Source organism: Polistes canadensis, unplaced genomic scaffold (assembly GCF_001313835.1).
Source record: "Polistes canadensis isolate GaletaPanama2010 unplaced genomic scaffold, ASM131383v1 scaffold_155, whole genome shotgun sequence".
Classification (NCBI taxonomy): Eukaryota; Metazoa; Arthropoda; class Insecta; order Hymenoptera; family Vespidae; genus Polistes; species Polistes canadensis.
The window spans coordinates 291,275-314,571 of NW_014569702.1; the positions used below are offsets into that span (position 1 = coordinate 291,275).

The 23,297-nt window shown below is 42.2% G+C and overlaps 3 protein-coding genes across 30 annotated transcripts in view; 2 read left to right on the forward strand and 1 right to left on the reverse strand.

Moving 5' to 3' along the window:
* LOC106788838 (basement membrane-specific heparan sulfate proteoglycan core protein) overlaps window positions 1–17,318 on the reverse strand; it is a 63,395-nt gene extending 46,077 nt beyond the window's left edge. For 24 of the 28 annotated variants that reach the window (XR_001381947.1, XM_014752472.1, XM_014752466.1 and 21 more), the window contains exons 1-9: window positions 16,852–17,318; window positions 2,467–2,674; window positions 2,236–2,393; window positions 2,075–2,159; window positions 1,921–1,998; window positions 1,691–1,859; window positions 1,462–1,622; window positions 884–1,051; window positions 357–620 (exon numbers count right to left, since the gene is read on the reverse strand). Coding sequence is in view for 27 of the 28 variants with exons in the window: in XM_014752472.1 (XP_014607958.1) it covers window positions 357–620; window positions 884–1,051; window positions 1,462–1,622; window positions 1,691–1,859; window positions 1,921–1,998; window positions 2,075–2,159; window positions 2,236–2,393; window positions 2,467–2,674; window positions 16,852–16,932 (1,372 nt within the window). In the remaining variant the exon portion in view is untranslated. The remainder of the gene's footprint in view (window positions 1–356; window positions 621–883; window positions 1,052–1,461; window positions 1,623–1,690; window positions 1,860–1,920; window positions 1,999–2,074; window positions 2,160–2,235; window positions 2,394–2,466; window positions 2,675–16,851) is intronic. The other 4 variants (XM_014752457.1, XM_014752489.1, XM_014752473.1 and 1 more) reach the window with 4 other exon arrangements.
* Window positions 17,319–18,808: 1,490 nt separating this feature from the next.
* On the forward strand, window positions 18,809–21,085 carry LOC106788841 (prenylcysteine oxidase-like). The gene is made up of 7 exons (XM_014752491.1): window positions 18,809–19,058; window positions 19,163–19,369; window positions 19,465–19,606; window positions 19,675–19,978; window positions 20,058–20,178; window positions 20,253–20,602; window positions 20,680–21,085. The coding sequence occupies exons 1-7, from the start codon at window positions 18,977–18,979 to the stop codon at window positions 20,923–20,925; spliced, it is 1,452 nt and encodes a 483-aa protein (XP_014607977.1). The 5' UTR covers window positions 18,809–18,976; the 3' UTR covers window positions 20,926–21,085.
* A 499-nt stretch (window positions 21,086–21,584) lies between these two features.
* On the forward strand, window positions 21,585–23,198 carry LOC106788844 (solute carrier family 35 member E2-like). Its single transcript, XM_014752495.1, has 5 exons — window positions 21,585–21,946; window positions 22,047–22,298; window positions 22,370–22,556; window positions 22,640–22,843; window positions 22,961–23,198. The coding sequence occupies exons 1-5, from the start codon at window positions 21,676–21,678 to the stop codon at window positions 23,151–23,153; spliced, it is 1,107 nt and encodes a 368-aa protein (XP_014607981.1). The 5' UTR covers window positions 21,585–21,675; the 3' UTR covers window positions 23,154–23,198.
* Window positions 23,199–23,297: the final 99 nt, after the last annotated feature.

Below are 23,297 nucleotides of genomic sequence, written 5' to 3' on the forward strand. Positions count from 1 at the left end.
AGAGAAAAACATCAAAGCATATGTACATTATATCTATTGCTAATGTTGCTAGGGAAGAACGACAAAACGTTGAAACTTTGATCCAGCGATACAAACATGCGAGCCTTATCAAAGATATTTAGCAAAGTGTCATTTATATATGTACAAGAATGTCAAAATGAATATTTTGCGTGCGTATGTACATGTATGTAAGAGACGAACGATCTAAACGATTTACTTATCCAGACAGATAAAGAACATTAAGTCCGTATTCCGGTCGGTGAACCATCTCTCCCCTTTTAGCGATAGCACGTAAATATAGATTTACGTAGAAGATGGGTTTCGAATGTAAAATAGAAATGGAACCGCTGATATACCTGAATGTGGACATCCGACTTCGTCGGCTCCGTCCTCGCAATCCGGCACGCCGTCGCATTTCTGTACCGAACAAATGTATCGGCTTCTGTCCTGACAGCGCACGACGTCGTCGGCGCGACATTTGTTCGAGACTCCTCTCAACGTCGTAGTATCCTCGTCCTCCTCGTCCTCCTCCTCCTCCTCCGTCGGGGTCCGGTCCTCGAATTTCGACGTAGTCTCCGTAGCCGAGGACCATCCTCCTTGTTCGGTAACGTCTACAACGTCTACCCCCCGTCCCGATTGTGCACATACTACTACTACTACTACGGGTTGTTGCGTCGCGCGCCTAGTTGTTTAATCTTTAGCGCGGATTCTTTAGACGCGCGATGCACTCAACATTTCAATTACCAAGTATCGTCTAAATGCATTATTTTTCGGTGAAGATGTTAAGATACGATAAAGCGTTAATTCGGACGAGGGATTCCGCAGAAGCTTAATAAAAATGTAAAAGGTAAGAAAGGTAGGAAAGGTGGTGGGTCCTACTTACCCGTCGTTGACGGACGCAGGGTCGAGACGTTGGAGGGACAATCGAGCTCGTCGGATCCATCCTCGCATTGATCGACACCGTCGCACCGCGAATCTAACGGCACGCATTCGCCGTTTCTACACGTTAATTCGCTCGATTGGTCGCACTCCGGCAATACTCTTTCCTTCCCTGCTCCACCCCATAGTCGTGGTTTTAGAAAGTTATAACAAAGTAACCAAAAGAAAGATTTTTTAAAAAAGCAGCCATGACAAAATAAATCTTATGCGCAGTCGGCGATACCTACTAATCGACTAACTAACGAAAATAAACTATACGAAAACGTGGTGGTGGTGGTAGTTGTGCTCTACGTGCCAAATAATAAATAAGGTAGGAACGTCCTAACGCGCATTATCGAAGCGATCCATTCTTCGAACTTAAGCAGAAACATTTTTCTCCTATCGATAACGTAATCTATAACAATATCTATGCACCCGAATGACGGCTGAAATAATACTTGGGAAAAGTGAAGTTTTTTCCAAAGAGGAAGAATCGATCATTTCCCAATGTGCCGAATCGCGTTCATTTTCGGACAAAGTTACCTAAGAAATGTCGGAAAGTGAATCCCTCCGGACCGACTTGGATGCTTCCCAAAGAGTGATACTGCAACTGTTTTTCCAGGATATCCCGTACCTCCAACTCGTCCGTAAAGGTAGATCCTATGTCGAGGGTGACTTGAGACGTAAACGCGTCGGACGTCGGTCTGAAAATAAGGCAACGTTGCTCTCTCGCCTACGACAATCTACCTACGATCTTCGAAATAGGACTTACGATATTTTAATGACGTTGGCGATGTAATCGTAATGTGGGATACGACGAGCGTATAGTTCTTCCAAAGCCTGAGTTAAATTGCCGCTTAGCTCCTTGTACTCTTTGCTGTTTCTATCGGCGTACTCTCTTCTGTATGGCTCGCCAACCGTCAAAGTGATTCGATAAAATCCTGTCGAAAGGATCGTCGATAGGATTAATCGTTCGATTAAGTTTAAGGAGGCGCAACTTACGAGCTTTTCCGTCGGTTTTTGGGAGCCCCGTGACGGCTGGAGAAAAGTACGAGTCCGTGGCGCTACCCTCGATCTCTCCTATCAAATTTTCAAATATTATTTCAAAATATTATCCAGCCAGAAAATATGCGATCGTTATTAGCAATATTTTTACCAGATCCCACGAGGTCTTCGTCGTCGGAATTTACGTAATTCTGTGGAGCCCTTCGGCCCTCCGCCGCGTCGCCGATCTCGTTCTCCTATCGAGAAAATAATTTACAATGAATTTCGGTCAAAGAAAATGTCTTCTTTTCCAAACGAATATACGAACTTTACCTGCTTATCGTCGATGTATTCCTCTTCTTGGCTGTCTCGAACGAGTCTCTCGAAATTTCGATCGGTGTTGCTCTTCTTCGCGTTGGAAACGTCGCTGAACGTCGTGAAATTGTCGGCGGCAGGCCGAACACCCGTATTCTCTTCATTTTTCTCAACGTCTGTCGACGAGAAAAACACAACGCATAGAAAAAAAACAACAACAGTAGAATAGTTTCGGAAGACGAGACTCACCTCCTGTCGGCAATGCCGTCGTCGTAGTACCGCCAGTAGAAGCGTTGCCGCCGCCACTGCCAAAAATAGGACTAGTAGTAGAAGAATCGAAAAAATGAGCAATCCTTGTCTTTATCCTGTGAAAGATCGATGGCTCCTCGTGTTTCTCGATCAAGGGAATTTGCAAGCTCGGTTGTTTACCATCTTGATCGAATACCAAATCGTCGTTCTGAAAGGAACGAAAGCGAATGAATACCTAATTGTGAATTTTTCTACTAAAAGTTGTACACGTATTCGCGATTCGTTGCATATCCGACATGGTGTGGTATAGGTACGAACATACCTAGTAGAAGGGTCGGTCTATCGCTGAGCGTTCTCACGTGCCTCTCATAAAGAAGCAATTCTCACCTAAACACGCGATATAAATTCAGGATCGTACTCGGCATTCTCTTCGGGCTCGAAGAACCGCGAGGAATGAGCCGCGATCCGTGATTCGCAAGCCACAACCAATGGACAGCGGCAAACTGACCCCCGTCCCCCCCCCCTCTCGGCAACTACGATAATAACTACGACTATTCGAAACGATCTACGTGGAGGAAAAAAAGAAACGAAATCTAACCTATCCTATAATATGATGTAATTTGCGTTAATCTAAAAGGAGGATAATGACACGAGACGACTTATTAATTGTCGCGAAGCACCCCGTGTTCTAAACTCGGTATTTATCGACTAAATGTACTCGGATAATTGAATCGATATCGATGACATGGATATTTAATGGAAAGAGTCAAAGTTAGGACGAGACGGATGGGCTGTAAAATCTCGCCACGCTGGCCCGCGCGACCGTTTTCGTTTAGAGAACGATGCATCCTTTCTTCTCGTTAAATGCATCGTCGCGTCTCTGTTACTCCTATTAGACCTATTTAGATAGATCAACATTCATTTAAACGATCAAAATTCCACGCCGGGGAAGGGAGTTAAAAATGGTGTCATGGAAGAGCACGTAATAGGAGAGAGGAGAAGAAGAAGAAGAAGAAGAAGAAGAAGAAGAAGAAGAAGAAGAAGAAGGGTGAGAAATTTGCGGGGGAGAAATATAAATCTCCGGTGGAGATGGCTGGTGGAAAAATAAAAGAGTCCAAAGGAGAGCATCCGAGCCAGCTAGACGGAACTTTGTTATTCCGAGCAAGTTTTACACGGGATTTTCGAGTTAAGTCCACTCTATGATCCTTTCGGCGCAACTACGTGCTCATACTTTTACAAAACACCACCCCTACAGTCCGAAATCCTTAAAATGCATGGGAAATACGTGTCCGCGCAGGTTAAGTGCCCAAAGGACACACGTTCTTGCGTCGCTAAGTACAGCTGCGAACAAAGTTGCGTTTCCAATCTACGCGTCATCCCATATTTAGGCCATCGCGGTTTGTTTGCTCGATGACGCGCCAGCGATAACAAGCATTCTTCGTCCACACCTTTCCCAAGCGATTGGAAGCAACGCGACTTTTCGCGCTAACATTGTCTATTTTTGATACAACTTTTATCTCTCATATCGATCGAGCATTTCGATCGAGCATTTCGATCGAGCATTTCGATCGAGCAACGGCTCGCCGCCGACTTTTATCCTCGATATTGAACTTTCTTCGATGACTTTAGCAACGATATCGGACGACCTACGAGATAGTATATCCATGTAAGATAGTCATGAAAAATGGATAAACTCGCAATCACCGAAATGTTACTAAGAGAAATGAATAAAATAAGGGCCTTGGAACGGTACGCGCGAGAAGAAGCGCAGCGAACGACGAGGTCATTAAACTACGAACGAAAAAGAAATCGTGGGAGATGACTCATCGTTCGTCGTCGTCGTCGTCGTCGTCGTCGTCGTCGTCGTCGTCGTCGGCGGCAACGGTGGAGGAGGAGGCGGGGTGACGGGGACAAGGCGAGAAATGTCGCAGGGAAGATGGCTTCTTTGAAAATCGATTAATTGAAGAATAAGACGCGCGCGATCGCTAAAGACCCATAGGTTAACGTTTGGACGAAACGTTAATCCGCGTAGCGCGGGCCACACGTGCGACGCATATTCATCGTTTATCATCGTTTACTTTATCTCTTTCCCCTACCCACCATTTCTCTCTCTCTCTCTCTCTCTCTCTCTCTCTCTCTCTCTCTCTCTTGAAAATGATGTAACCAAGATCCGTGAGAGCGACTCGAGAAAAAGTGGAAGGGGAACGAAAAGGATAATCCGATCGAAAATCAACGGAACAGCCGAGTTTGTACGCGCAACTAGAGACGAGATAGGTCAAGGCGCCTAACGCGTTGATAACCCAAGAAGGTTGCTCGCGTTCGTTTGAAAAATATTCCAAGGAAATCGGTCATTTCTCGAGGCGAAAATCCCGGCAATTTGAGAGACCTCTCTCGGGGGCTTCGAGTTAACGAAAATATACGTCGTTCGAGGCGTCCAACGTCGTCCTTTGTCTCTTAAGCCATGGTATATTAATGCGAGGAGGAGGAGAGCGCGTTAGAGAGGCGCCAGAATACTAAAGAGCGAGCGGTCGCGCGACCAACCAACCAACCAACCAACCAACCAACCGACCGACCGACCGACCGGGTCCGGTATCCTCGTTTAACCGCCCCTTTGCATTTTAACAGCCTCTCACCGGAAGAGTCTTCCTTCCGTCGAGAAACATCCGGGGCCGCGCGAAAAAACTTACACTTTGGTCCCATCTTTTAAGAATGTTCCGCACGTGCCCATCGACCGCCCCCCTTGGAAAACGTCTAACTCTGAATGCCTGCCTGCCTACCTACCTACCTACCTACCTACCTATAATAAGCTACGACTTTATTCGAATATTGTTGGCAAAATATATAGGGGTATTACTTACTTGTCATCGCGAATTTATCAACTATCCGGACTCGTTCGAAAGATAAAGAAAGATACCCGCGGCGACCGAGAAATAAACGACACGTGCTATTTCCCAGCCAGACGAGGGGAAGAAAACAAGGAGGAGATTTCCTCGAGGATGATCTTATATGAAGTATCCAGAGAGAGAGAGAGAGAGAGAGAGAGAGAGAGAGAGAGAGGGCAAATATCCAAGCGGCCAATCCTCTCTCGGACTTGGACACACCGTTCGCATTTTGCCAAGGCTCCGCGCGAAATTGCGGAAATCACGTCGGTCTGATTTCCCGAGGAAAGCCTCGGCAAATTCGTTCCGACAAATCAAAGTAGCCCTCGGGCTACGATCTGCCAGTCAGAGGAGTCGTCGTTCTACTCGCGAGAGATCGCGAGACCGTTTCGTATTCGAAAAATATCCGGGAAGTCGAGAGGGAAAGAGGGATTGTTTTTTTTTTTTTTTCTTCCTATCCGTCGATGCAAACTGTTCTCCCTCCCCCACCCCTCCCCCACCTCGTCTCTCTCCCTCACGCGCGCACGTTTGATAAGGAAAACTAAAGGGATGCTGCTGCTTTGGAAAACGATACGAAAGAGATCGATCGCGTATATGTATGTACTTGTATGAACATCCGCGGTTCGAAGAACGAGCATGCGCCTTCGATAAAATGCTTTTCGCTGTAAACGAGCAAAATCGTATCCGGTCGATATCGTATTTTGACTAACGTCGCAGAAAATCCGAGAGAAAATCCAACGCGCCTACAAAAGGCCCACTGTGCTCGTTTTGACTGGAACGAACGTATCTCTTTCTGAAGGCACGCGCGTCCGACCAAAGCAAATAATTCGAGAATAGATACGCGCTTGCTTCTTTCCTCCAGCCGTTTCCGTTGCCAACAACGAGCCCCCGATTATACACCCAACTTTTCGTAAATTCGAACAATTGGAGCATTTCCGTTTGGCATGGAAGTAATCGGTTCTCGAGTTGTCGCCGTAAAGACATCGAATTTCGCTGCCGCCATATGATTACTCCTACCTTTTATCGACTCGGATCGTTCGATCGAAAATGACGCTATAATGACGCGCGATATCATATCGCGAACAAAGAAAGATCAGGATGATTGTGCAACGCGACATATGCGCGTCAAATTACGTAGGACCGTTGCTGCCGCCTCGAATATTAACCACGATACAACGACTCGTATCGAATCGTTAAATTCGACCTCGAAGTTAAAAAAAGTATGTCTCATCTGTTCGACAAAGTTACGCATAAACTATTATATAGAAGGAAGCTCCCTATCTTTCGGATTGAGGAGAGAACAAAATTCCAAGACGACCCCGATCCCTTCTTACGCTAGAAACCGAGATTTGCCGCCGGTATCGCGTCAATGATAATATTCCCAAAGCCGTTACAAGTTTATAAAAATAAGCGATCTAGAAAAGAATTTGAGCGTGTTTCGAGGAAAGAAAGAAGGCTGGAAAGCTCTAAACGAGGGGGGTAAATAGGAGAAAAAGGGTTGTCGGTTGGGCTCTCGCAACGAGAGCTCTCTCTCTCTCTCTCTCTCTCTCTCTCTCTCTCTCGAAAGCGGGCAACACCCTCTCGACGAATGGCCAAGAGCGTAAGGAGCCTGCGAGCGAGAGGCTTACCGCAAAACTCCCCTAATAGTCTATTGTCTGACATATCTGAGGGATTCCACTCCGTGAACTCGCGCAACCCATTCGCGCGCTCATTTATTCGACATTTCACATAGAAAATATTCGCGTCGCAGCCATTAACTCGATGACAGCGAAAGCGTGACTCATGCTCCACAAATATATCCGAAGGTTAGCGGCCAAAGAAAGCCCGTTATATTTTTCTTTCGTATAAATCTCGATCGATCGAGATCGATCTCGGTTCGACAGACAGACTGCGTATTTTTCTCGACGCGCTCTTCAAAAAATCCCTTCGTCCTTCGCGCTCCCTCTCCTAAAGGGTCGCGAATGAAACGGAGAAATAAAAGGAAGTTTGCGTGGGGAGGGAAGGAGAGGCGAGACGCCCTTTGGTTTCCGCGCGCGCGTACCAACGATCGACGTTGATTCTAATGCGTCGCGACGCTTGCACGCCCTGCCTCGCACGTCCCTTAGATCTGTTCGAGTCTAGAAGAGCAATGTAATCGTTTTGCTTTGATATCGCGCGAGAAACAGGGTGGGGTAGTATTTTTTTGTATAAACTGCCGGCTGCGTCTCGTTAATTGACGCGCAACCCAACGCGCAACCCAACGAAATACCCAACGAAATACCCAACGCGCAACCCAACGAAAATATCAATTCTCTCCCTTTCCTTCCGTAATTTTTATTTGACCTCATCTAACGTTTCAATTCGGCCGTCTAATTTGTTCGCGGCGCGTGCTTCATTTGCGAGTGACTCATCGAACGCGCGCAACCAACTTTCTCGTTAAACCCTTGTAGATCTCCTACTCATCTCTTCTTAGATTAAAATAAGAAAAATATGAAAGAAGGAAGAGTTCAATTTTCTTGGTGAAAATTTGGCTGGATTACGAAACGTAGTCCTCCTCCGGTAATACGCTAGCCCAACGTTCCAAACTTATCCGTTGCTTTTGAAAGCGAATCTAATACGTGGATATCGGCTTTCCAATTAAGCACCAATTATAACGTTTTCGACGCAACGCTTCCGAGGAAGCTTCGGTCATTACCGAACTCATCAAGGATTGATTAAAACGAAAATAATAAAGACCAACTTGTCAGCAAGCGGAATCATTCCTCGTACGGAGATTTCCAGAGGATTCTTTCAAATGAATATAACCTCGAGGATAGGATAATATATCGTTTAAACGGTCAATGTACATCGATCGGCTCGCACACGCTCGTTTAAGAATAACGTTGCTTCTTTTTATCTTCCAACCGCGACCAACGGGGTTGGTTGGTTGGTTGGAAACGTTTCGTTGGTCGGCTTAAAACGGGCGATGACGGTCCCGTTGTTACTTCATCGAAAAATCTAGCTACGCATCTCTATGCGCGCGCCTTTTCACTAGAAAAGAAAGAAAAAACGATAAGCGCTACGCACGAGTACTTTTATGTAGGGGTATCTAGGACTTAGGAGAAGAACGCTTACATTAGACGTTTGTTTTGCAACTTGCGTCATCTCAACCGTGATATCATCGATCCACTGACTCCGTTCCGACAATAATAGAATATTCAAATTCTCTTTTCTTCTTACTATCCAGGCTCTCTTTTGTAATTCCTCAGCCGATGCTCTTAATGGTCATGTCGCGATACCTACCTAAGCTCATCAAAGATTTGCTCATACGTCTGCTAGCATCGAATCTTGCGATCAGCAATAACGACAACCTCACGCGATATCGTTTTTTTCCCATCGCTGGAATTCAAGGGGAAAAAAAAAAAAAAAACTTTTTGTGCATTTAATCGCTGAACGAACGTCCGTTGAATTTCACTCGACGTAAGTGTAGGAAACTTATCTTTCCGTTTCCGCGTTAGACAAGATATAATACATACGTATTTGCAGTACCGAAGACAAAGGAAAATAAGGGGAAACGATGAACTGGAATTTCCGACGGAAATGACTGGACTATTCGACAAAGGTGTCGGGCCGCGGCGTCGAGCCGCGGCGTCGAGCCGCGGCGTTGGGCCACGTTCGACCTATAAGGCAGTAAGCGAGCTTGAAGATCGACGCACGACCCGCGTACGATTATGAAACACGTAATACTTTCTCCAAGTCAAATATAATGATATCACCGGTCGCGAGAATAATTGCGTAAGAAAGATTGGAAGATTTGGGAGAAGGAGGAGGCATACATGTACACACGGATCTGCGCGTTGCGAGATAACCCGTGTCACGAGCTGGACAAATAATCCAAGAAAAATTGTTCCGTCGCTTTTAACGTTAACCGCTTCTCTTCCCTTTCCTTTCATATATTTTTGATAATACATTTATTTCTATCCATTCATATTATTTTCGCGAAACACGGAACGTTCGACCGAGAAACGGGTCAAGTCTCGACAAAACATGCTTTTTTTTCTCTCCAATCGGAACGAAAGCAAAGATGGAACGAATTGCAGTTTGAAAAAATATATCTTCCAAATGGAATTTTATATTTTGCGATTAAACGATTAGATTAGTTGGTACCGCGTTCTCGTTTATTTAAAACGAGAACGCGCCCGCTATGAAATATTATAATTCGCGATAAAAGCTCGAATCGAGTCATATATTTTTGACGTATTATTTCGTTTCTTTCATTTTAAAAAAGATTCGTCAGAAACGGGAGATATAAAACCGCGAGCGAAAACGTATAGCTAAAAGAAAAAGATATCTACGAATTGAAATCGGCTAACGAGTACGGATATAGATATGTAAGTGGAATTACACGACAAGAGAAATTCGCGAAACCATGCCATGGAAGAAAAGCAACGCGTTCTCGATAATAACGATATTAATGGACGGGAAAAAAATGTCGATCCGTTAATTGGAATGTCTCGATTTTCTAGATATACGCATACAATACACAAGTTAGTTTTGTAAGCGCTTATTTATAGAGTCTCAAGCTGTACCCGAGGAAGGGTACACGCGCGTTTTTGGGGAAACGCGCGTGACGGAATTGCTTGAAATAGCTGAGAGAGAGAACGAAAGATGACGGACCATGGTTTTTAATTCCCTTAACGCTTAAATTCCTATTATCGATCGGCCACGAAAATCTAATCATTCGAACGCTTCGTTATCTCGTACAATGTTTTTTTTCCTACTGGAAATAAAACCCTGCCGAGAAAAGACGTATTAAAGATGCGTGTGTGTGTGTGCGCGCGTGTGTCTATCTCGTCCGAGAAGAAGGCCGAACGAAGGAAAGCTGACGAAGGTTCTCGCGGGATAACGATAATCCTTGTTCGCGATATCTCTCCTCGACTTTTTTATCCGCTTCCTCTGGTTGGAAAAAAGATCGGACAATGGGTCAAAGAGAAAAAAACATGGAAAGAAGGAAAATGAGCAATATTTGACAAAACAAAATCATTAATTAATATTAGATGAATATGAAAAATTGGAATAATGATAAATCCACTCCATTTATGTAGGTATCTCTTTATTATTTGAACGAGAGATGGTATTTAAACTAGTCTCAGTATATCAAAAAATGAAGGGAGAATTTAATTAACAGACTTTTCTGAAAATAAACCTATACCGGCAAATCGCGTCTATGGCTTCGACGAGTTTTTCTCGTGAATCCTTTCGATGGTCACGATGTTAATTACCAGAAATTTTATACCTCGCATTGTACGGACTTGTTGAAATTCACATCGAGGTGCATTTTATATCGTTCAATTAGAAACGTCTGCTGCTATCGACGGATCGATCGATTTGCCAACGATTATTCCGCGAACGCGTCCGTATCATTTCTCTCCCTCTCAAGCTGACAAGATTTTTCTATCTGGGATTTCATCGCGTGCATCAACGTGCGCATCCAGGTAGGTACTTTTATAACGTTATATCGCGCGGTGGGTTAACGCGAGAACCCGCATAATCCTCCTCAACATCTGCAATTAACTTTGACGCTTGCCCAGAATGTAGGACGCACGACCCGAATTCCGACTCTTCAAGAAAAAGGGATTTTTTCAACGAGAAACGACCAGATTTTCTCTTTTCAGCGGCGCGCCGGAAACACAAGAACCCTTGCTTGCTTGCCTTCCTTGCCTGCCTTCCTTGCCTGCCTTCCTTGCCTGCCTTCCTTGCCTGCCTTCCTTCCCTCCTTCCGAACCGCCTTTTCACGGATTCTAATTGTTCCGCAAATCGCAACCCTGACGCAACCCTGACACGATCTTTTATTTATCTTCTTTCCTTATTTCTCTAATATAGACATAGGTAACGTAAACGACGACGGATCAATTATTCGCACACACACTGCCAAACAAATACTCTCTCTACTATTCGCATTTTTATTATTAATGCTCTCGACTCGAAAACGGAATCATTATAATCGGTCGGTCGATCGATCGATCGACGGGTGAAACAGAGTCAAAGGGTAAGACAGGAAAAGGAGACAAGAGGAGAACATGGAAAGCGCGTGGACTAAAGATAGAACCTTGCAAGGGCCGACCCCGACGACGACGAAGACGACGACGACGACGACGACGACGACATCGAACGCAAGTTACATTAAACGTTCGTAGCTCGTTAGATCGACTAATCGCCCATATGTTTCTCGCCTTTTCAATACGTATAATATAGTATTATAGGTATATGTAAAGCTGCGCTGACCGTATGACGAATACGATATAAATAGGGAAAAAAGTCGAGCTATGTTGCTAAGTTATTTCAAGTACTTACGTACAAACGCAAAAACAAGCGTACGCAAAAACATGCGTGCGTATTCTTTGATCGGTCGGCGCATAAGTCTCCATTGGCTTTGCATGCTTCGCTGAACCCCAATGGTTGCGAAACGCCTCGATTTATGGCCTTAGATAAGTTTGAATTTATCGACATCGTGACTTATTCTTTTGACCGTCCAGGTTGCTCGGCTTGCGACTACGCACGGTAGCGTCCTTTCAAACTTTCATTTTTCCTCGAATCTGCATTGATGCAGATCTGCACGCGGATGACGCAATCTCGATTCGTTTGATTCGTCAATGCCGAGAAATTCAAGGGGGACATTATTCGGGAAAGGGATCCTCCAAGAGTGGGCAGGCTGAATGGCGAGTGATTAGGATCGCAACGTTGTTGGCCGGACCGCGAGAAGTGCCTCTATTTGCCGGCGCTTCAACCTACAAGTCGTTCATCCTGAATAAGCGTTATTCCTTAATGACGAACTTTTGCCGTTGCTGCAACGATACGACGACGTTGCATATTTCGAAACGCGGACAAAAATAATGTCAAATGGCACGAGTCATTCGAAGAATCGGTATTCTTTTACCGGCATGCAACCCGGACGCCATTCCGACCTTGACTTTACACGCGATAAGCCATTAGATTCGAGCATTTCAAACGAAACGCGATAAGGTATCTAAAAATGTACCTTGCGACCTCGAGTAAAACTGTCAAATGGCTAATTCGGAAATAGCAAAGGAAATCGCATCGAGTTGAAATCTTTACGCGTTCTTGTTGGATCTCATGATTTTTTGATGCGCGTAAGTACATGAAAAAGGAGAAAGACCAAGATCGGATTTTCGTTAGCCATTACATTATTCAGGCCCTATGAATCTAAGATTTCTTTATAAATCGTGATCGAATACCAAGGTACGCGCGCGTTTCCTGATAAGAAGAATCCTCGCGAACAACGAACGCGAGGGGAACGGCAAATCAAACTATCCCGACGCACACCTGAGACACCCATCGTGTTCGATTTGACAAATACCAAATACTTAGCTTCCTACCAAAAGAAATTCGTCCACCAAATCGTCCTTGGTTTATAAATAACGAGAAAGGGATCTAAAAAAAGAACATTTTCAACTGTTTCTTCATTGTCGGAGTTTCCAATCGGAGAAAGTAATAAAAAATGAAAAGAAAAAAAGAAAGGAGGAGGAAGCTGCACGTGTGTCGGTCTCGACGTTGCCATGGGGTCTCGTCGTAATTCTCTCTCTCTCTCGCTCTCTCTCTCTCTCCCGTCTTCCTTTGAATTACGTAGAAAAATTCGTCAAATCCGAATAGCATTGGATGTTGCAAGTAGTATCTTTGCTTGTGCGATATCACGGAATCGTCGGCGGAAGTAGCGGAGGCGGCATGGGCGTCGGTGGCGAAAAAACATTACAGGGCCGAGAGCGAGTTGTACACAAATATGCACGTTAAAAAAAAGAGCAACTCGCGTTGTTGCCATGGGGAGTACCGTAGGACGCGTACGAAAGTCGCCTTCGCTTTTGCTTTTCGTTTCCAAGACCTTCCTCCTCCTTCTTTCTTCTTCTTCTTCTTCTTCTTCTTCTTCTTCTTCTTTCTTTCCATGGACACGCGAACGTGAAAACCAGTTTGACTCGCCCACACGTTTAAGACGCGATCGTCCCCCCCCCCTCTCTCTCTCTCGCACACGTGCTTTCTCCTCGAACACGGTCTTTGTTCGTCAAGCGAACGAGTCTCTCCCTCCATCTCTCTCACTCTGGTGACACGGTCACCAGATGCGCTTAATCCCTGTTATTCGTCCCGTCTTGGTTGCAAGCTGCAGGCACGCTCGAGCACGGCTTCGCTTCGATACAATTATGTCTAATAAAAGTATTCCATAGAAATAAACAAAAAAAAAAAGAAAAGAAAAAACGGGAGGGGCAAAAGTGTGGCGTTTGTTTATCGGTACATGCGTAGAGATGCGGGAAAGGATCCTACCTGACCGCGCATCGAAGTTACTCCTATTCGAGGAAAAGTACAAGAGTGCTCTCTCTTTTCTTTCGCTTATTCTCGATCGATCGATCGATCGATCGATCGATCGAAGGAGAAGGGTTGTGACCGTCAACTCGCGCAAATATTCGGCTCGTTTAATTTCACGGTCAGTCACGCAAATTCGACGTCCATATCCGATTAAAAGGATGATCGATATAACGAGAGCACCTACTAGAAAAAACAAAGGGGAAAAGAAGAGGAAGAGTTGTATCTCTAGGTGTACGCGTTTGTAGAGACGATCAAGATCAACTAGGAAAAACGATCGCTGATACATATATTACCGACCCAATAAGGATTAGCCAGGAAAATCGATCCGACTACCGGCTTATGGTACCGGCTTATGGTAGTACCGGCTTATGGTAGTACCGACTTTCGCGATTCAATATACCTTTGGATTTTTCTAAAACAAAGCCTAAAAGGAAGAGGAAATTTGGTCTCTTTGGGTGCGAATGGACGCGTTAAAAGAAGTAGATCCGTTGGGACGATAAGGCACTTAAAAGTACCACTCGAGCGGTACTCGGGGAAGAAAAAGTACTTCCACGCTCCTACTCCCCAGTACCAGTGCTCCTACTCGAGGCTTTTCGAGTGTCCTAAAGCTAGACCACGCCAATACGAATCGAAATATTCGTATCGAGCTACTTCCTCTTCTTAACTATCTACGTCTCCTACAGAATCGTGTATACCTACCTAACGCGAAAATATATCGCGAAAATATATCGCGAAAATATATCGCGAAAATATATCGCGACAATGTAGAAATGATGACTAGTAGACCTGATGACTCATTTATTTCTCCAATTACGATCTCGAGAACGTTGGAATGTAGATTTTTCTCTATAAGAGAATACAAACGTAGTCGTTCGTATAATTACTTTAAATATTAATTCTTATAGGCGTATAATATTAAAATATAATTAATACTAAAATATGACTACGTCTTTCAAGAGAGTATTAATAGACATTGCACGATGAGATAAGCGATTTATCGAGGAGACGTTTTTTCTCCGAGTTTCATACACTTCTTACGATAGCTAGTTAGTAACTTTTTCTCTGTATATTTTTTTCTTTTTTTTTTTTTCTCTCTTACCACACGGCATTACTTATGTAAGAGACCAACACCGCCGCCGCCCATACCGGTGACAACCGGTTGCGGTTCCTTCGACTCCGAAAATACTGATTCATTCGTCGAAGAGAGGATGAGCAAAAATTAGGCAATCAATTGTAATATAATATAATAAATATAAGATAATTTGTATTTGTAGGAGGCTTTGCGCGGTCTACTATTATACTTTTTGAAAAGGCAAGAAGAAGAAAAGGAGTGAGACAGGAAGAATGAGAAAATAAAGAAAGTTCATTTGGAGTTTCCTCGAAAGAAAAGAGAAGCACCTCGATCAACGGTACACAGAATGCGTAGTCGTAGGACATCGTTGCAAGTTTTCAAATTAGCCGCGTATTCGAATTGCGTCTCGTCCGGAAGCCCTAAATTCTCGCTCCCTCGGTCGATCTTTCGAAGCATACAATTCCGATGGTCTCGCGGACATTGCCTCTCCCGTATATAAATATTCTCGACTATAGCCGAGTGCGCCGAGCTCGGGGGGGCTCTTTTAAAGGTAGAAAAGAAAACGATTCGGTCGCGAAAAGCCACCTGCATTACCATATTTTTCATAAGGTACAAATCTTCCCTTCATCCTTTTCCCAAACGAATCGAAATAGCGTATCCCCATTGGAAAGGTTTCTCCGCTGGAAAACACACGTTCGACGTCCGAGGAAAAAGGATACGATAATGAAGGAACCTTGTACTCCAATATGCTTTACTCCCTCCACACCCTTCCTCCACACCCTTCCTCCACACCCTTCCTTTTCTTATTCGATATCCTTTACCCTCCTCCATCTTTCTTCTCGGACAACAACAACGATCGTACGTCGCAACAACGTACGATGCCACACGTCGATGATTCGTCTTCTTTCCGTGTCAAAGCTCAATCCTATCTATCCCTTGATCGCGATACGATATATCGTCCGTTTATATTCAAATGCAACTCCAAAGCGAGCAACGATTTCGAGTAAATATTCGTCGATACAATCGCCGGTATGCTCGCTTTCAATCAAATTATTTCCAATCTGTTATCCAGCACGGAGACGAATCTTGCGAATTAAAAGGCAACCCGAGTACAATAAATACGCGTATAAGTCGAATCGCCGTTTAAATAAAGTCATTAACTGTCTACGCGTAACCATTTAACGAATCGAGTCCTTTCAACCTCCGATAATCTCTATCCAATTAAGTCAAGACCCGATGTTAACGTGCATCCGGCAGAAGTAATTTTATCAAACGAGCTCGGGCCGGTCGTGTACTACGCGCACGAAACGTGATATCGCGATTATCGAACATCGCAACTCGTCGAACAGATAACGTTACCCGTCCAAATTTTACGGGACAATTTTTAAATAGAGACACGCTTCATCTTTCCAAATTATATTCCGTCAAAATCTTCAGAAAATGGACCAGAATACCATGCGCTAAATTCTTCCGATTCGATCGCGAATCTTTTCTTTCGCTCGATACGAAGCTTCTCGGTTATTCCTTCATTTTCTATTCGTGTATTTCGAGATGGTACGCGAGTAATGCTTAACGCCGGCCAAACGGGGCTTCTCTCTCCCTCCCTCCCTCTTGTCTCAAAGTTCGAAGTGTGATCGGAATATAATCGACCTCGCGGAATTATCCGCACGTTCGTTAGGGGAAACGTATCGAGACTATCCACCGAGTTTCTCTCGTCTCCTATTATATATTTCGTCGTCGAGAATATCGATACGATATTTTCCCGACTGACAATGAGAGATGGCAAGTGGCAAGTTTCCTTAGCAAAACCGAACAATCGTTTTTACCTTTAAAGTAGGACGCGTGTACGCATACGTACCTGTTGATCCCGTCGCGCACGCTCTTCTTCGAAACGAACGTAGAACGACGCGTTATCGACTTAAATATCGGAACAATAAAAACCTATCGAGATAAGTCTAATCCGAAAGAAGAAACATAGAAGAAACGTAAGAATGATGACGCGTACGAAAACGACCTTCGATTGATCAATCCGAAATCCTCGCGGTTTGCCAAAGACAAAAGATCTTTCTTGAAGGATAGAACAAGAAAATCGTAGTAACTCACCTCGGATGCAGCAACGAGTAGATCAGCGCCGATCAGCAAGAAGAGCAACGCACTCTTTAATAAAACACGGTTCTTCTTCATCTCGGCGAGAGGCAAAGAGTATTCCTCGATCTCTTCGCCCTGTTCTTCTCCCCTTTTAAATGGTAGCTCTATCTATCTATTCCTTTCTTTCGGAAGCTTTCAATAACTCATGACGAAAGGAGGACCGCGCTCTCTTTCTATAATCCACGTGTGTGTGTGCGTGTGTGTGTGCGTGTGTGTGTGCGTGTCAGATAACGATAGGAAGAATAAAAAAAAAAGTAAAAGGGTGGCGCGAGGACTCTTCTTAGGGGGTCCTACGCGATGATTAGCGACTACTTGCGTATCTCTTTCTTTCTCTAATCCCTCGTTGGACGGCGAAGAAGAAAGAGCGCAGACCGTGCAGCACCGTACCGGCGTTCGGTAGCGTCTGAGAGACCAAGCGCGCCCAAGATAAAACTTTTTCAAAAGCACCGTGCTTTTCCCTCTCCTTCGAGTCGAACGACCCTCCCACCTTGTTGCAGATTCCATCGTTTTCTCTCTCTCTCACGCTCTCACGCTCTCTCTCTCTCTTTCTCTCTCTCTCCGATCAGATCGGCAGGTTCCCCCACCGCCGCTCGTTAAGCCGGTCGGGTTCTCTCGTTTTCCTCCCACCCCGAAGAGAGTAGGAGACGCCAATGCCGCCGCTGGAGCACTCGCAATCAGGGGAGGACGAAAATCTTCTACCGAATATACGTTGGCGGCCACAACTTTTCTACGATTCGCCTCTACTCGTCTGCGTTCGCTCGCGAAAAAATAGAAAACAAAGAGACGGCTTCCCGTTACAATCTCTCTCCCTTCCAACGTCGCCTCGGCAACAGACGCGAAAGTTGATCTTTTTTAATCGTCCAAACGAAGCGACCGTTTTTTCCTTTCTTCTTCACGAATTAAACAACTAAATGATGCATCTGTCCGCCGGTCTTACATCTCTTCTTCTTCTTCTTCTTCTTCTTCTTCTTCTTCTTCTTCTTCTTCTTCTTCTTCTTCCTCTTCTTCTTCTTCCAACTTCTACCCTAACACGGTAGAACAATTCAATAAACCTTTACATTCGTTCTTTCTTTTTTTTACTTGTTCATTTGAAAATTCGACAAACAAAAACAAACGCTTATCGGCGAGGTCTAAATAAATTTGCTTCCCAAAGATAAGAATCGCCGATTACCTCGATCGTCTATTGTCAAATACCTGTTAATCCCTTTTATCGTTATAGAATAAGAAGATACAAGCGCGAAGAGAGAAAACGCGTTCTTCGATAATCAAAAACAATGATCAATTTCGTATCTTTACCGATCCTAAACGAAGCTAATTATTTAACAAATGACGACGTTACTACTTACGACCCATTCTAGTCCATGCATACACATAAAATACATAATTTCGTACGAGCATCGCTTCCGGAAATAGTTCAAACGCAAAGTTTCGTTTCACTTCGCACAGTTTGTTCGTAAAAGCACGGATATAGAAAGTGGAACGTGCGCGAATAGAGAAACCAAAGTGCCGTGCTCGAGCTTCCAACTTCTTTTTACGAATACAATGAGGAAAACAATGAGGTGTGCGTTTAAATAAACGAAACCCATCTTCGATGTTTCGAAGAGAGTATAAAAGAAGAAAATAAATAAATGTACTGTACATGTATATACTAAGAACATTTGAAAAAAAAAAAATAAAGTTAACTCTTCGCGATCGTTGTACTGCTTATTAGGAAAAGCATTTCTAACCCCGTATCGCAATTTATACGTAAATCGTATATTATATCGTATATTATATCGTATATTATATCGTATATTATATCGTATATCTATAATATTTGTTAATTAAACTTACGTTTGTTCGCTTCTACGTTTGAATACGTACAAAAATGACGACGATGTCAAATTGACTCGCGTTCAATTTCATGTGCGCAAGTAGCATAGATGGCGCTACTTTCTAAAAGCCGCAAAAACATAACCTTGCGATATTAATTTGTCGCGAATACATCCAAAAATATATTTTTTCTCCTAGATATAGGGACAAACGATAGTGCTTAGATATCTATTAAACGATAGTGTGCTTGTCATTTGATCGATTTAATATGCATTCTTATTTTCTCCCGCTGTTGGCAAGTTTTATATTAAAGCATGCATTCTGTTCAAAAATACAAACACCAAAAATTGGTAAGAAATACCTATATGATTTGTTTTACGCTCGAAAATAATATTCAATGATTTTCATACATTTATCAATTTTCTTCTAATCTCGTCAATTGTGATTTACACAGCTGTTATTGGTGGAGGTATTGGAGCCGCTTCGACCACTCATTTTCTCACTGAACTATTTAACAATGATTTAAAAATTGATCTTTACGAAGCTAATAAGATTGGTGGACGTTTGGCGACGATTCAAATTGATGACAACGAATACGAGGCCGGAGGTTCGATAATACACTCGCAGAACAAATACATGCAAGAATTTGTCCATTTACTTGGTACTTGACGTCCCAACATCATCATTATGTGTGGATAAATATTTTCATTACAATAATGAATTGAATTCATTCATTCTCTTTCTATAATTTGATAGGAATGGAACATAGGCCTAGCAGAGAACAAAGATTTGCCATATGGAATGGTACAGATATTATTTTCGAAGAAAGCAATTCCAAGATATTTACATTAGCTAAATTAATATATAAATACGGTATAGAACCGTTTAAACTCAACAGGTATTAGTTTTTGTTGTCTATCGCTGTACGAATACGACATCCGATGATCGATCAATCTTCTCTTTTAGTTACGTAGATTCTATACTCGCCGATTTTGCTCAAATTTATCATCTACAAAATAAGGGCCAGTCTTTCATGAACCTTACCTCTATGCTGATAGCCTTGAACAAAGAGTTTCCAAAGCTTCTCCAAGTCTCTATCAAAGATCACCTTTTAAATTTAGGATATACGGAGAAATTAATCGACGAGTTAGTCGAAGCTCCTTTGTTGGTAGATTATGGACAAACGACGGCCGTTCACAGTTTCGTCGGTTGCGTAACGCTTTCCGCGTCTACCGGAAACCTATGGTCGGTTAAAGGAGGAAACAAAAAAGTAATTTTATACCAATATTACCAATTGCCAAAGAAGATGCTTTTAATTAACGTACTAATATTTTGCTCGACTATTTTAGGTGCCCGAACACTTAATATATAGGAACGTTAACGTAAATGTGCTCTCTTCTTTCGTCAACAAAATTCGTTACGGAACTATCAATAACTTTCCTATTTATGAAGTACATTATTCCAACAAAGGTATGCAATTAAAGATTTACATAATACAAATACAAGAGATTTGCACAAAATTACAAAATCTTCTTCTCTTTCAGATGGTATAGACGTTATGAAAAATCACTACGACATAGTTATTCTCGCGAGTCCGTTAACGAAAGATCAAAAGACGCATATTACATTCGAAGACATCCCTGGCGACGATTTAACATTTTTAGGCGAATATCAGACAACTATTGCGACCCTTGTAAAGGGGGATATTAATCCAAATTACTTTGGACTCGAAGAAGAATTAGATAGCATATTAAGTTCCAATTCTAATATCGATATTCGGTCCGTTGGAAGAATAGACACCGTCGAAGGTCCAACTAAAATTGATTCCAAAATATGGAAAATTTTCAGTAACGCCTCCTTACCCTTGGCTCTTCTAAACAACATTTTTCTCAATGTAATATCAATATTTATAGCTCGCAATTTATTATCTTATAGACTAATTGATAATAACTTGTAACACGTATTTTTTAGATCGAAGAAGTGAAAGAAGTCGCCTGGAAAGCATATCCGCGATATACTACGAACGCACGTTTAGACAAATTTAAACTTTACGACGGTCTTTATCACGTTAATGCCATCGAATGGGCAGCCAGCGCAATGGAAATGAGTGCCATAGGTGGTAGAAACGTAGCGATATTAGCTCACGATGAATTTTTACAAAGGTTCTCGAACGAACCAAATACGTCAAAAGATACGCCGCACAAAATAGAACTCTGAGGAGAGATATTCATTTTTTCCCTTTTTTGTTATACCGTACAAACATTATATGTACATATTATTATATACACGTATTATTATATACACGTATTATTAAATTACAATATAATGTACATTTATAATCGATGATCTTATTAGAAATGTAAGAACCTAAACAATAGTAGTCGAAAGTATTGGACACAATTCATTAATGTCTCGATCCTTGCGAGTTATCGATAGTACGCTACCGAGCTTTTGCCTCTACTAAATACTAGGGACTTTCCACTGGTCCCCACAGGCTTTAAAACTCTTACTTATTAACTCGAAAGCTTGTTTAATATCTCTCTGGGCTCGGACGACGATTAGTATCGATTTATTATATCTAGTCGAAGCACCGCTGACTAAACATAAATAACAAAAATTGATAAGTGATAAATTGTTATGAAGAGACAAATAGATATTAATAAAAGGCGAGTGATAATAATCGAGTGTCGCGTCTTCTCAAATATAATTATCTATACGTAGAGACAAAGTAATAGCAAATAAGTCAAATTCGTCGCGTACCATAACCTAACTATGAACGTAAACAAATGCACGTATTACTACTCCCCCATCGATATCAGCGAACGAATACTGACTGCCAATAAGAGCTGATGTTCCTCGTTTTCAGTTATATGATAGAAATTGGAAATAATGTAAATTCGTTAGAAAATAATGTAATATTTATTCTAAATCGTACGCGTATAATGTCATAACTGGTAAAAAGGTGTGATGGAAAATCATTCCGTTCGTATTAATTACGCGCAAAGTGTTCCTCGCGACGCGGAAGAGTTGTCAATGGTACACGAAAGTCGCGGGAAACAATACATCGAACATGTTAAAAAACGCGAGGAAATAGTTATATTGGCAAACGACGCGAAGGGTGGATTATTTAATCCAAGGGCGTTATTATTCCTAACGCTATGGTATGTCTTCAGTGGGTGTACATTATTTTTAAACAAATACATATTATCGTACATGGAAGGCAACCCAACTATTTTGGGTAAGATATTTTAACTCCTATACGAGTTGTTTCTCTAATTCCTATTTGAAACTGCTGGAAAAAATATTATTGTAATAATATGAAATGTATTACTTTCCAGGTGCCTGTCAAATGTTAATGACAGCAATTTGTGGATTTATACAAATGTATTTTCCCTGCGGTATGTATAAGGCTAGCTCGCGCCTGATGCGACCGCCTGGTTTCTATAAACACATGATATTGGTTGGATGTACAAGGTTTACAACTGTAGTTTTAGGATTAGTATCGCTCAATTACGTGGCGGTAAGCTTTACTGAAACTATTAAAAGTAGCGCACCACTTTTTACCGTCCTTATTAGCAGATATTTATTAGGTAAGATTATTGTCATTAAATATCTGTCAATATTATTGTCCATATTCAATGAGATTATATTTAATATATAGGAGAACACACTGGGTTATATGTAAATTTATCTTTAATCCCTGTAATGGGTGGTCTAGCTTTGTGCTCGGTAAACGAAATTAGTTTTGATTTACGAGGATTTATCGCCGCTATGGCCACAAACATGACCGAGTGTCTTCAAAATGTTTATTCGAAAATGTTGATTAGCGGAGACAATTTCAAATATACGTAAGTTTTCTCCCCAAATCGTTCCATAATTATTAATGAACAACGCACGCGTCCTCTAAATTTATTATTCAATGTAATTTTAGGCCAGCAGAATTACAATTTTATACGAGTTTAGCATCAATCGTGGTACAAATACCAGTGTCAATTTTATTAGTAGATTTGCCAGCACTCGAGCATTCCCTAAGTTTTAAAATATTTGCGGCATTTCTTCTAAATGGCGTCTTCTTCCATTTTCAAAGTATTACGGCATACGTACTTATGGATTACATCAGCCCTGTAACGCATAGGTAAGTGGAACAAACGTTAATAAGAAAAAAAAAAAAAAAAAAAAAAAAAAAAAAACAGAAAAGAAAGCAAACAATATCAATATGACGACCTTACGTATTATATTATGTATTTTGCAGCGTTGCCAATACAGCAAAAAGAGCTTTTTTAATTTGGCTCTCAGTTTTATTATTCAATAATTCAGTAACCGGTTTATCGGCCCTTGGAACTTGTGCTGTAATAGCTGGTGTACTATTATACAATCAAGCACAAGAATATGATAGGATTAAAACTGCTAAATTACGGCATACTTCGAAAATTAATTTACAGTAATAACATTTTAAAATCAATAAAGATTTATATAAATATTAATACCATATATAACATTTGTTCGTGTCATACATTTCCAATATCTTCAACGATTTATTCCATTTTGTTTTTAATATTACAAATAAAAAATACCTCCTTCTTTCTGGC